A 15,272-nucleotide genomic window follows, 5' to 3' on the forward strand; every position below is an offset into this window, starting at 1 on the left:
GAGTTCTGGCTGCCCTCCCTGACTACTGGCCCTACAGGTTTCTGACTTACCTTGCCTGTCCCAACAGTGTCATAAACTGATTTCCTGCAATAAGCCTCTCCCCATATATACCCACAGCTGGTCCCCTTTTTCTGGATAACCCCTGACTGACAGCTTCTGTGAATGGCTGATATAGGCCCCAAGAGAAATGGAGCTGCATATTCTGGCCCAGAAACCACAGATCTAAGAACACTTTGGGGGGAAAGGGTTCTAAAGGACATTTCCTTGGGGGGCAAGATGAAGGTGGGGCCTCCAACCCAAAACAACTGTTTGGAGCCCTCTTGAACTTTCCTAAGCTTAGCTTTCAACCAAAGGCAGGCCGTGTATTTGTGCCCACCCCCATTTTCCAGTCTACATTTCACAGTCTCTGAAGACAACTACAGTGATCTCCTATGCCAAAGCCAGAAGGCTGAACTGAACACGTTTAACAGCAATGAAGAAATGATTCCCAGAGGGCTAAAAACAGATGCAGATATTAAAGCAGGGCATCCTGGTGGAGCTGATCCAGAGACAGGACAACCAGAGGAGGCCAAGGACACAATATTGCTGGGAAAGCAGCCAAGAAGCAGTTTTTAAATCCTTACCCGAATGACATCCCTCAGAAGGGTCACCCAACTACCTTCCTTGCACTATCTGTGACTGAGGGATAATGGCAAGGGCTCCAAGCAAAGGGGGAAAAGAAACAGGGAAAGAGGGGCTCAAAACACTTGGGGGGTTTAATCACTTTTAGAATGCTTTGCTACTTTTAAGGCAGCAGCCACTATAGCTCACTTCCAGCTATTGGTAAAGCAACTGTAGCACTATTTCAGAAGCTTCACATGGTGTCTAGGAATACTGTTGTTATGTACAGTCAGATGTGGTCAGGACCACCTCCCACATCTAGGTCTTGGGGAAAATCATTTATCCTAGGTATCTTCCTCTGCAAAGGAGAGCCCTGGACCAGATGACAGTGGGCAATTAAAATCTAGTATCCTGGACTTCCCTGGTGGCACAGTGGTTAAGAATCCACCTGCCAATGCAGGGGACACGGGTTAGATCCCTGGTCTGGGAAGATCCCACATGACGCAGAGCAACTAAGCCTGTGCGCCACAAGTACTGAGCCTGCGCCCTAGAACCCGTGAGCCACAACTACTGAGCCCGCATGCTGCAACTGCTGAAGCCCGCGCGTCTAGAGCCTGTGCTCTGCAAGAAGAGAAGCCACTGCAATGAGAAGCCAGTGCACCACAACGGAGAGTAGCCCCCACTTGCCGCAACTAGAGAAAGCCCACACGCAGCAATGAAGACCCAACGTAGCCAAAAATAAATAATAAATTTATTAAAAAAATATCTAATATCCCTGCCTCACCTATTACTCCCATTCAAAGTATAACTTCATTCAATCCCAGTGTCAAAATCTGGGATATGTGATGTAAAGGGAGAAAGTAGGGGGAGTCTAGCCCAAACTACTAATCCCCATCATTAAAAAAAAAAAGGATTTTTTATTATTTTTTTTGCTAATATTTATTGAGCACTTACTTTGTGCCAGGCACTATTCTAAGCACTTTACACAGGTTACAGCCACCACTCACTGTGTGACCATCCACAAGTTAACTCAACCTCTCATTGTGTCAGTTTCCTCATCTTAAAATGAGGATAATAAGAGTACTTACTTCATAGGCTTGTTATGAAAATTAGAGATCAAATGGGCAGTGGCCACTGTGGGCTTTTGCCAGAGATGGCAGATGAATAAGCCCCTGACTTCCAGGTACAACCTGCTTCCTAGTATTGCAGCTATGTCATTCACCACCCAAAAAGGACAAGGCAGAAGGAGGCAAACCAGTGATGACTCCTTGGCCCAGGGGCATTAAAAGTTTGCAACAAAGATCCTAGGCCATCTGGGGACAGGGTATAAGGATCAAGGGCAAAGGCAGAACCTGAGATATAAATTCCACTCTGGACAAAGAAATAAGGAAGACTAAAGGGGCTTCTTCCTCCCCTGAAGAAATTTGCTTCCAAGCCAGAGAGCTGGATGACGGAGGCCTGAAATGCCAGAACTGGATTGCCTCAAATAAACCCAACGACTCTCCCTAGGAAGGAGTCAGGTCATCCTGCAGTCCTTTCCAGAGACAAGGAATGTCAGCTACCTGTGGGGGACGCTTACCAAGGGCCTCACTGTCTTCAATTTATGAGAAAACCAAGGCAACACCAATGAGCTTGCAAGTCAGCCTCACTAGAATTTTCCAGGAGACAGATTTCCCCCATCCCATGACATGAAAAAAATATTCTGCAATTTCCCTTAACAAAACATTTGCTTTTTCTACCAAACAGCTCTCTGGAGGCTGTCCACCACATTAATCAAGGGCACTAGAGACGTAACATTTGATACAATTGCCCAACGCTTGGGAAGGGCAGATTCATCAGATTACCAGATCAGCCTTTAACAGTAAAGCCTTAAAGGGCAGCATGGGACTCTACACAAAAAAACATCAACCTTCCGCCACAGAGCCATGACAAAGCGAGTCCAGCAGAGGCAGGAAAAGTCCATGCTTGTGTGAAACCTTCAGGACAGGATGTCTTGATCAGGAAGAATACACCCAGGCAAACCTCCTAAGGCCAAGGGGACACTCACTGACAACATTCATCAGCTTTAATATAACGAGTTAGGATAAATCCTAGGAAGTCTTTCAAAAAGTCTTTCTGGACCAGGATTACCAGCCCAAACTGGACTCTTTCCAACGCTCTAATTACCTCAGTGACATTTAGGAAGAGCTCTCTCACCACAAAAGGGCCAGAAACTCACTCCTAGGAAATAAGGTAGTTGACCGACCCTAGTTCATGAGAGGATCAAGCCCCTTATAATTAAGGCTCTTATGGACAAGCCACAAAACCAAGAGATAAGCAGCCTCTGGGACAAAAATGCCTGGTACACAACCACTTGGAATATCCCACAGGACACAGTGAGTCATTCCACAAGAGATATTTTTAAAAAAGAAAAAGGAAGAACCAATCTTGAAACATTTAGTTATTTAATCTGCCTTTAAGAGAGAATTTGTTTGGGGAAAGACCTCACTGGAAAATCCAAAATGGTATATTCAGACTCCTATATATAGGGGTGACACTTCTGGTTGAGCAAAAGGCCGTGCTTGGGTCTGCAACCCCGAGCCCTCTACCACATGTTGCTCCCCGGTCAGCCTCACAGAAGGAGCTGCCTTAATTGCACTTGGAATAAGAGGATTCTTGTTTGCTCCAGTTTTCAGGATCCAGTGGTGGTACTTCCCAGTCTCCTAACCATCCCTCCCACACCACAGGAAGCTCCTTGAGGGCAGGGCAATCCACCCCATTTCCCTCTGGAGCCTCCACACTTAGCACAGTTCCCAGCAGGCACTGAAAACTGGGTGTTGGATGAATGAACAAGCAGATACAGAAACCGTCATACCAGGTATGCTAATGTCATGTTTTTCTAAACATGGGGAGAACTGCCAAACAAGAGAAAGGAGGAAGTTCGAAAAGAAAAAAAAAAAAATCATTTCCAGGTTTTTAAATGCAACACAGTAGAAAATACAGAAATTTTTCAAAAGTTCCCTCCTCCACAAGCAAACTTGAATGTCTGAGTTATTCAGAGGGCATTTTTGGATGCTCAGTGTCCAGTTACACATCACTTGGATTCAGAAAAGGAATTTCTGGACATGCGCTGTGGTACAGGCTGTGCATGTCCCTTCCTAGAGCAGCGCTAAGCACACATCTGGGGCTATTTAACAACTGATTGGAAATTTCGCCTTCTGATTTCCAGTTAAATACTGGGCACAGGAAAACAAATAGCACTTGTTTTTCACTGAGCCTTGTTAGTCATCCAAACTGCAGTGCAGACCAGAGAACTGCCTGTGGTTTGGTGGCAGAGCCCCAACATATTTGGACCTTTCCCCCCCAAGTTTAAGTGAAAGGAATAAACTGATTTTGGCAACCTCAGCTTCTTCACCCACCCACCCCACTCAAAAACACAAAATAAGGTTTTAAATATTAAGCATGTTCCTGGTATTAATTTACATTTTTCATTAGGGTTAAATTTTTATTTGTTTTTAATCCAAAGCCAAGAGCATAGAGTTTGGTTTCTCTCATTTATTTCAATTGCCCTGCTCTGATATTTACTTGGATTTGCTGAAGAGGCAATGTTCAGATTACCATTTTCTGTTTCCAGTTAAACTGGGATGTAATATGTAGCAGTTGTACTATCAAAGAATGAGAGTTTGAAAGCTGGGAGGAACTTCAGAGACTGACTAGTACCACCTCCTCACTTTAGAGATGAGGAAACTGAGGCTTGGGTAGTTAAGTGATTTTGTCTGGTGATTGATGTATATAACTGGTTAGTGGCAGAACCAAAGACTAATAATTGGGCCTCCTGACACCCAGGCCAGAGTGTTAACTAGAAACAAAAATCTGAGTTACCTCTAGGTAGAACTGCCAGATAAAATCAGGACACCCAGTTAAATCTGAATTTCAGATAAACAATGAATAACTTTTTAGTATAAATATGCCTCAAATATTGGAAACTCTACCTCGAAGACCAATATCCCCTTCAACTCCCCACCTTCATTCAAACACACACACATTTACATGCATTTCTTTCCTGATTTTACTGATAAATGGCTGGGAAAAATAAATCATAGTACTGTAATCCTAACAGTGAATGAGATTGGAAAAATTTGCTGCTTATTTCTTGAGACTTTCCTTACCTTAAAATACATTTTTCCCCTCACGAGCATGCAAAGCAACAAGCCTGATGTCAAAGGGCTGCAAAGGCCCCTGGATTAGACATTTCATGTTATTAGAAGCCAGGCATTAGGGTCTCATCTAGAGAATTTCTGCTTGTCCCAGGGCTCTAAGTCTGTAGACCTTTTAGGAGAGAGTGCTTAGGTTTGTAATACAAATAAAGCAAGATTTTTTTTAATAAATATCAAGGAATAAAGTAAAATGATTTTTTTTTTTTTTTTTTTTTTTGCGATACGCGGGCCTCTCACTGTTGTGGCCTCTCCCGTTGTGGAGCACAGGCTCCAGACGCGCAGGCCCAGTGGCCATGGCTCACAGGCCCAGCCACTCCGCGGCTTGTGGGATCCTCCCGGACCGGGGCACGAACCCGTGTCCCCTGCATCGGCAGGCGGACTCTCAACCACTGCGCCACCAGGGAAGCCCAAGTAAAATAATTTTAAAGTTTGGTTCACTGATTTTACATCACTTTTGAAAAGAATGCTGCAGCAAGTTTTTTTTCTAACAGCTTTATTGAGATATAATTCAACCTTATTATAATTCTATTATATAAACTACATAAACATGATTATATATTATAATTCATCCTTATAATTCACTTTATTGAGACATCATAATATTCCTCCTTTTAAACTGTACAATTCAGTGTTTTTAGTGTATTCACAATTGTGGCAATAATCACCACTACCTAATTTCACAAAATTTTTATCACGCCCCCCGCCCCGACCCAAAGAAAATTCATACCGTTAGTAGTCATTCCCCATCTTCCCCTCCCACTATCCTTTGCCAACTACTGATCTACTTTCCATCTCTATGGATTTGCCTGTTTTGGATATTTCATACAAATGGAATCATACACTATGTGGCCTTTTGCATCTGGCTTCTTTTATTTATGTTTTCAAGGTCCGTCCATGTTCGGTATGTATCAGTACTTCATTCCTTTTAATGGCCAAATAATACTCTATTGTATGGATATACCACTTTTTTATCCATTCATCAGTTGATGGACATTTAGGTTGTTTGCACTTTTTTATTATTATGAATAATGCTGTTATGAACATTTGTGGATGAGTTTTTCTATAGACCTATGTTTTCCAAAGCACCATTTTACCTTCCCACCAGCAATGTATGAGAGTTCCAATTCCCCCATATCCCCAACACCACTTGTTCTTATCTGCCTTTTTTATTATAGCCATCTAATGGGTGTGAAGTGGATTCTCATTGTGGTTTTAAATTTGCATTTTCCTAATGACTAATGATTTTGAGCATCTTTTCATGTGTTTATTGGCCATTTGTGTTTTCTCTTTGGAGAAATGTCTATTCAAATTGTAGCATGTTTTTAAAGACAATCTGGTACTGTGGCTCTTCCCAATCTTTTTTTAGCAACCTCAAGTTAAAAGTTCAGACATCTATTACACAGTTGAGCTACCATACTTCTTCTTTGATGCAGAAATAATTGCATAAATAAAAATAAGCTTAGATGATCCTTCTAAGAGAGTTTTACTTGTAGTTTCAACATGACAGACTGAGAGAGTAGGATTATTTTTATTTCTGATTGCTCTGAAGCATAACTCTAACCTACCCAATTTTCTCTGGGCTATCCCTACACCCTGCAAAAGAAAACCTATGAGGCTGTGAGAACTCCATTGCGCGTGCACGTGCCTGTGTATATGTGTGTGTGTGTGACACACTCAAAGATCTACTACTTCACACTCAGCCTGAGATAACCACTCTCATCCATTCCCATTTCCTGGGTAACCAGAACAACTAGATAAAGAACTGCATTTGCAGAGGAAACTCAATCCCACTTTCTCCCTACATGACACACTCCCTCTTGCCTGCACTGTGGAATCAAGAGAAGGACTAAAAAGATTTGACAGTAGAAAACAGATACCTTTTTTAGACGGTATTAAAATATGTTTTCAGTCACCCTCGTGAGTGGCTGAGACATTTTGAGTAACACAAGGTCCTGCTAACTAATTATGAAAGGTTTCCTTTTTTAAATTGGGCAGTTATAATAATGCAGACATGACAACTTAAAAGGTTCACCATGATAGATGAGTAGATGCCATTACTTGAACTTTTCTCACAACCCTACTTAAAAATAATTATAATAACTGTTGGGAATTCCCTGGCGGTCCAGTGGTTAAGACTCCGTGCTTTCACTGCTGAGGGTGTGGGTTCAATCCCTGGTTGGGGAACTAAGATCCCATAAGCTGCGCGGCACAGCCAAAAAATTTTTTTAAATTTTTTAAATAACTGTTAAAGTATTGTAACTCTACACAGAAAGTAAAGACAGCTTAACGACAGTAATGCAAATCCTTCAGCGATATATAAAGAAGGAAGCAAGGACATACACATCTTCGACTGAGAGTCAAGGGACCCACCCTCTCTCCTCAGCTCCCTTAAGCTCTCCAGGTAACGTTGGAAAAGACACTGATGGAAATGGCTAAGCCTCAGTTTCCAAAGATTCCATGGGCCTTCCAAAGTGTTTGGATGAAACACTTTATGTAAAATAATTTAGTTATCTTATCCCTAACCTTCAACTCTTAACTACAATAAATGGATAAATGAAACACACCACTGATTTTCTATCCAGATCCCTCTGCTGCAATGGCTGTCAAGTCATTAATTTCAGGTTACAGAGAGCAAGGGAAGAGCTTGCCTTGCCTTCTTTCTTTCAGCACAGTCTCTGTTAGGGAGAGCTGCCCAGCTTCTGAGAGAACTTGTATCACTCGTCGTCTAACTATCTGAGAACCTGAATGAACAACAGATGCTCCACCATCTCTTCCAGGCCATGAGGAAATGCGCAGATAGAGAAAACCATGTTCCCTAAAGAAGGCCTGCTGGACAGCAAGGCAGAGTTCATGTGTCCCACAATTTAAATCCTTGACTTCTCCCAGTGCTGCCTCCCTTGTGTTGGTAATTTGGGATTTATCACTTGATCTACAATCTCCTTACATGGGATAAACTCCAAATAGGGTCGATGTTCAACTGTTTACTAAAACCGTCTCCTGTGGTTCATTATTAGTACATCTTAAGCTGATGGCCAAGAAGCAGTTCTTACAGATATTAAACAAAATTAAAGCAAATAAATAATAACTAGGAGTAAGATACTTTCCCTTAAAAGTCACAGAGAGGCAGTTTGAAGAAAGAATCCAGAAAGTGATCAGTACAACTATGATATATGCGGTCCACACTTTTCATCTGGACCTACAGCCCAGAGAAATGGGAACTCCTTTCAATCTGGGGCCGGCCAAGCTAGACATTTCATAATTAGAAATGTAAATTCAACATCCTTCCTAAGTGTTCTTTACTATGACTAATAATAAATAGCAACAAAAACTGGTAGGTAATGTTTATGAAATTATCAGTGCCAGGTTCCATACTAAACGTTTTACATGTAATCTCACTTAATCAAGAAAACAACCTCATGATGTAGAGACTATTATCATTCCCATACTACAACTGAGGAAAGTCAGGCTTAGAGAAATTAAATACTTTTCCCACGTTCTGCCTGGATTCAAACCAGGGTAGGCAAAGCCTTTGCTCATAACCTCTCTATAACCTGCCCAATGTGGTAGCCACTAGCCTCTCATAGCTATCAAGCTCCTGAAATGGCTAGTGTGCTTAAGAAATTGTATTTCTGATTTTAGTTAATTTAAAAAATTTTTTAATATTTATTTATTTAGGCTGCGCTGGGTCTTCGTTGCGGCACACGGGATCTTCGTTGCAGCATGTTTAGTGGCAGCACACAGGATCTTTAGTTGCGGCATGGGGACTCTTAGTTGTGGCATGCATGTGGGATCTAGTACCCCGACCAGGAATGTAACCCGGGCCCCCTGTATTGGGAGTGTGGAGTCTTACCCACTGGACCACCAGGGAAGTCCTCTGATTTTAGTTAATTTAAATTTAAATAGCTACACACAGCTAGTACCTACAGTATTGGACGGTGCAGCTCTGCACAATAAGGGCTAAATGAGCATATGACTTTATAATCATAGCCCTTAGTCTTACTATCACAAATACCTTTAATTACAGGAGATTGACAATGCTTATAAGTATGAAGGGAGCCAGTTTAGCATACGAGCTTGTAGAGTTAAGTCCTATATGGGTTTGAGTCTCAACTCTGCCAGTAATTAGCCAAGTGATTTGGGTCACTACTTAACCTCTCTAAATCTTAGTTCCTCATCTGTGAATGCATCTGTAAAATGGAGTAAATCATCACAGAGTTATTATGAGAATTAAATAAGATAAAGTATTAGAGCACTTATGCAATACCTGGAATGTACTAAGTGCTAAATAAATATGCTGATAATAGTAATAACAACTAATTCTGACTTTTAGACTTTTAAATTTAGAAGTAATGAGAGTTTCAATTCTCAGAAAAGGCTATAATTTAAGTTATTAGTAACTCTTATCTTGTAAATGTACTTTTGAGTTTAAAAAAGTTTTATTTTGAAAATAATTCACATTTACAAAGTTGCAAATATAGTACAAAGATTCATGTACACTCTTTAACTAGATTCCCCAGTTTTCAACACCTTGTCATATTTGCTTTATTATTCTATCTACACATTAATCTTTTTTCTGAATTATTTGGCCCTTTAACCCTTAATGCTTAAGTGTATTATGTTTCCTAAGAAGGATATTCTCTTATACAAGAAAAGTACAATTATTAAATCTACGAAATATAACATTGATATAATACTTTAATCTATAGGCTCAATTCCAATTTCTCCTATTGTCCCTATAATGTCCTTTATAGCAAGGGTGCCACTCCCTACCCAGGGATCACATGTGTCTTTTTAGCCTCCTTCAGTCTGGAATGGCTCCCCAGTCTTTCTTTGTCTTTCATGACTAACATTTTTGCAGAGTACGGGCCAAGTTATTTTATTGAATGTCACCCAATTTAGTTTTCTCCAGTGTTTCCTTATGATTAGACTCAGATTATATGCATTTTTGGCTAGAATAATAACTAATTTAAGACCATGTAAATATACTGTTCCTCAAACTCCCTCCACCACCACTAGATCTAGTATCTGTTGATGACTCTTGCCTAATCAACTTTTACTGTGATGGTTACCAATTGATGATTTTCTAACTCCATCATTCCTTCTGTATCAATTGATTGGTATTCTTCTATAAAGAGGAGCTTTCCCTTCTCTCCTTTTTACTCATTTATTTATCTACTTTTTAACTGTATTGACTATGGATTCTTACCTTATTCAATGGGGACCTCTGAGTTAAAAGTACTCTTCAAATACAAGTGACAAGAAACTACAGAACTGAATTAAGAATCATTAATTAGGCAAAATGTATTCATTGTGCAAGATGAAGACTATTAACTGAGGCCTCTTCTTGTTTTGATTGCTTGTAGGCAAGAGAGGTTTAAGAGTCCAAGGCTCTGCAGTTTAGGACATCGACACATAGCTCTAGCAATAGACAATGTGAGTTATCACTGTGAAGTGCAGTGTTGCTCATCATCAGACATGATATCATACCCCAAATATTCTATCCAAACAACCCATCAATTTCTCCACAACTAGCAAACTTGAATGTTCTGGCAAACTCAAAAGGACATGATTTACAAATAGTAGGTAATATTTGGATCCTTCCACAAGAGCTGGGTTCCAGCTCTTTTATAAAATACAAATGTTTTCATTTTGGAGCTCACTGTGTTACTTTCTCAACAAACAGATCCTCATATCAGAAATTAGGCCTGTGTTATACACAAATAAAATGGGTTTGTGCATATTTATTTTGCGGTCAGAGACCACACACCTAATGGCTACTTACGATATTTACATTGCTCCTGGTATTATGGGGAGGTGGGGGAGGCTGTCTCAGAGCTGAGACCAAAGCTCAGGCCACACAAAATATGACTGCAGATCCTGCTCTATCGTGCAAGAGAGACCGGACTCTCCATCCACAGAAGAGGGCATGTGAATGGTATTTGTTTTCTGTGAATGCTTATCGATGCCATCCAAATATCACTAACAGCAAAATCCAAATTTAATACACTGTGGACTCTGGTATTATTTCGATGAAATAAGCCTTTTAAAAAGCCTTGCAAAATTTTAGGGTCATTATATCCTTATGCTAAGGATCACTTTGGGAGGGTTTCAAACACTTACCAAGAAAAGTCTGGAGACGCCAATTGCAAGTCTCTCTGTCTTCAGATGCCAAACCAGGGGCTGTGGGGAGTTGAGCAGGAACACGACAGGCTTGTGGTGAATGTAGACTGAGGAGATGGGATTCAGGTGCAGAGTGACCTAGGAAGAAACAAAGAGAAGTCTTAGCACTGGCTTTCCATTAAAATCACTTAGCACAGAATCTGGAATTCTTTTTCACAGCTCACCATTAACAGAAACAAGCTATAAGCTAGTTCATATTCTGTGGATTAGATATATTAGGTTGAACTAGATGATACTGCCAATATTTGATCATTTTTTAACTACAAAAAATAGCTATATCGTGTGGTTCAACCCACACTAATCTCAACCAAAACATGAATCAGCTCCTAGTAATGGCAGAATACAAATAAACAGAACACTTTTTTTTTTCAAAGTTGGCAAAGGCAAAATAAAGGTTACCTTCCCTCAGGACTACCTTATCCTTCAAGTCAAATGACCAAGTTCAAAATTGGAGTACAGAATCAATCACCTGGGGGCATGTCATCCTTCTGGATCACCAAAGAAATGACTTTGTTCTCTTCCAGGTAAACTCCAACCTCTCTCTATAAAGTTAAGTGAGTTCTGCCAAAGAAAAGTGCCGAAAGCTAAGGGAAAGGGGCTGCCAAGGGGAGCTGCCAGTGCTTTCATCATCCCAGCTATTAGCTCGAAGGGATTTTCCAAAGAAATGAAGCATAGAGAACACACAGAATAAAAACTGATTGTACACAGTCCCAATCCAAAAAAAGAAAAAACAGGGAAGAAAACCATGAGTCTGGATAGGAAAACTGTGGCCAGTTTTGATAGCAGATCAAGGACTACTGTAGGTTACACTGTCATCATTAGCATCATCCAAAAGCACCTGTGAGGATATCTGGAAACAGTGGGTTCAGCAACATCCTCCCAGAGCACATCACCCAAGGTCAGTCAACACAAACATATAAAAGCAATAGGATGTATAAAGAAATACTGAACAGATGCTTTCATATAAGCATGTCTCACACTGGCTTTCTGTACAGAGGGGTGAGGCAACCCAAGAATCACGTATTTAAACAAACTGAACTCACCAAAGAGCACCATAGAGTGATAAGAGAGGGAAAGAACCAAAAAGGACTTTAGCTAAAAAGACACAGACTGAGTGATACACTGGGAATAATCGTACATCTCAGCCATAATACTTATGAGGATTAAATGGTCTAGATCTGTGATCTGAATCTATACAATCATCAGGGGTAGAGCATTCAAAGCTGGATTACTTTATTTGATATCTTCCCAGTGGCTGCTGACTCACTCTGATCTCAATGTATCTCTGCCTTTCATTGTAGAGACTGCTTATGACACCAGTGTCACTTACTACAGTGTACTCTCAAGTCACTGATAATAAGGCACTAAACTTAACTTTTTATATCCATGCCTTAGCACATGATAGGCACTCAGTAAATGCCAACTGGATGTTTGTCTCTACTTTTCAAGGCCACAAAAGTACTTTATTCTATGAATAATTAGCACTATGGTATATCATACCATCTCATTCACTTGCTACTGAGTGTATGTGTCTTAATTTTCAAAATAGACTGCAAATACTCAGTAGGCAAAGATATGTCTTACGTTTAATACTCTGCTTGATATAGAGTAGATAATTTTTAATGATGGATTTATCACAACAAATTCATAAATTTACGTTACCTAAAAAGTTTTTTTAAGATCTGATTAATAGGCTCAAAGGAATTTAGTTAGCTAATTTACCAAAAAGTGAAAAAACACATGAGCAAGACTCCAACTGTCATGAGCTAGGAGCCATTTTAATACTGGCATAAGCATAGGATCATTTTAATACTGGCATAAGCATAGTACTAAAAGCAGAGTACTAATGAACAATGATGTCAAGTACAGCTACAGCAAATTAACATGTTCTTTTATTGTACAGAATCTACAGCATTTTGGAGATGCTGTCCACATCTAGAAATAATCAGACTGATCGCCACTATAAACAGGAGAGTCTGTAGAAACAGAGCAGGGGCAGAGATCCATACTGCAGCATTAACTAAACAGAGAGAGGCACACTTCAGAAAGCACACACTATGGAGAGTGAAGAAAGGAGAGATGAAATCATTACTTGTCCAAGAGTACTTGAAAATTGCAAAGAAACACTCTGTCACTTATAGTATGTGAAAAGTTTCCAGATTTATTCATTCCAAAACTGTTTATTGAGCACAAAGAAGAGCAATGTATACCCACAGAGGGCACATCAACTCCTTTTTGGATGATTTTCTTTGCAGCCCTCAGGCATATGATTCTTCTTGGAGCTCACAGATAAAATAGTAATAAATATATATCTCAAATGAACAAGAATTTTTAAAAAAACCTTAAGAAATGAAAAGAAAAATATGTATGAGACACATATCGGTGCTCAAGTCCAAAATTTTCCAGATGGTCAAAAGTGTTGAGGCCTGGCTCATACCATCAAGGAAAGATTTCTAGGAGCCATGGCTCTCTGAGCTTTCCTGGAATCGGCTCCCTCTTCAATATGTGGCAGTGTCTGGCCAAGATGAATCCCCGACTCTGGCACATGGGGCCCAGGCAAAGCCCCAAAAACCATTTGGCAAAGAAGAATTGACACGACGATTGGGAAATTAAAAGAAAAATACTCAATACTTTTTAAAAAAGATCATTTGGCAGGAACAGAGAGTCCTCCAAGCACCTGCTCACCTAATCCCTCAGCAACCTTCCTCCACTTGAATAAATCTTGCTGAAGGGAAACTAGAGGACAACCAAAAACAACCAACAAAAGAACGAAGGTAGAAAAGCTCCGGGAAATGTGGGGAGAACATACCCGTAATAGCTCTTAAAGAATTCCTGGCTAAGGTGCCTAATTTCCCTCAGGCTGAAAAAAAGAAGAAGGGGGGCGGGGGGGAAAGAAGAGAAGAAGAAGAAGAAAAAAAAGAAGGGAAAAAATACAGAAAATCCTCTTTCGAGCCAATTACAGATCAGGATAGACTATAGTTACAAAGGTAAGAGCGTTCTGCTAATGCTTTTTTCCCCTGGGTAAACTGTCCAGTGATCGTGGTCTGAAGACCAGAGGTGAGACAGACTGTAGCAAAGAAATAGTCTGTGGAGAAGTGATACAAATAGTATTCAGTAATTTCCAACTTGGAAATCCAAACAATAGTTTAAAGAGTTGACTCTCAACCCTATGTCAAATTTACACATAAAAATAAGGGTCATCATTTAGTCCACGGACAAAACTGAACCCACATAGCTGTGAAGCTAATGGAGCGAAAGGGATTGCATCTCAAATGAGGGAACAGTGACTAGTCTCTAAATTAGTGGCTTCTTTCTTAAACTTTGGGAGTCACAGAGCACTTGAGAATTTGAGGCAAGTTATGAACACCACACCCCAAACACACCAAAAAACCCCATATGCACATAAAACTTTCTGACCATGTCAGGGAAATACATCCATTGCGGGGGCCATAAACCCCAGGTTAAGTAACCATTAACCCAGGTTAAAGAATCCATTATAGAAGAGTAGGAAAATTCTAATGACAGAATCAGAAACAAAATTACTCCCTGTAATTAAACTAGAAATTACACCTCTAGTCTTAAGATATCATCCCCTCAGGGAAAGAACATAATAGATGACAACTCAGGACTAAAAAATTTTCACATGCAGTTTCTGGGGTTTCAGTGACTTCTTGAAACCATACTTTGACCATATAGTGGTCCATAAAGTCCTGTCCAAGTATTCCAGCTTTGATCCTGTTTGTCTCAAACAGTGCTGAATGTTCAGTCTTCCTAATGTCGTGAGAAAATACAAGTAAATGTGATCTGTCACATCCCAGATGTGGACACTGTTCCTCATGCACTGCTGACCCCTCCCCCAAATAAAGAAAAGCTAATTGGTCTAATCTGTTCCATGACATCTATTTATATTAGGTCTTCTGAGGCTATCTGTGCACTTCAATAAAGTACTAGATGCAATTAATGTAGTTCTCCTGTTTTACAAAGAAATTCAAAGTAAATCTTTTTTGAGTACTCTTCTGGGGAATCTGAACACAGTTGTAACGAAAGTCAAGGCCAACTCTCAGGTGCATAAAGCCTCTGAGTGGAAAGACAACCTTCCTATCTCCCATTTAGGAAGCATGTCCCTGCCCACATTATCAGCAGAAAACAACAGGGAGAGTTTTCTCTGGACCCTTGTTTGGGTGAAGACTCTCAGCTCTCCAAAGATTATCTTCGATAAGCAAAAACTATACATTGTAGCAAACTCGGTAAATCACTTTATCTAAATGAATTATGTACTTTCTTACAGAAAAGAAA

The 15,272-nt window shown here is 40.2% G+C and overlaps 1 protein-coding gene across 2 annotated transcripts in view; it reads right to left on the reverse strand.

Annotated features, from left to right (window-relative positions):
• The window catches only part of TGFBR3 (transforming growth factor beta receptor 3), a gene marked incomplete at both ends in the record, with an annotated part of 179,711 nt that overhangs the window by 69,260 nt on the left and 95,179 nt on the right, over window positions 1–15,272 (reverse strand). For both annotated transcript variants that reach the window (XM_079697433.1, XM_079697434.1), the window contains one exon: window positions 10,917–11,054. In XM_079697433.1, coding sequence (XP_079553559.1) covers window positions 10,917–11,054 — 138 coding nt within the window. The remainder of the gene's footprint in view (window positions 1–10,916; window positions 11,055–15,272) is intronic.

This window comes from Hyperoodon ampullatus (assembly GCF_949752795.1).
Source record: "Hyperoodon ampullatus genome assembly, chromosome: 2".
Lineage (NCBI taxonomy): Eukaryota > Metazoa > Chordata > Mammalia > Artiodactyla > Ziphiidae > Hyperoodon > Hyperoodon ampullatus.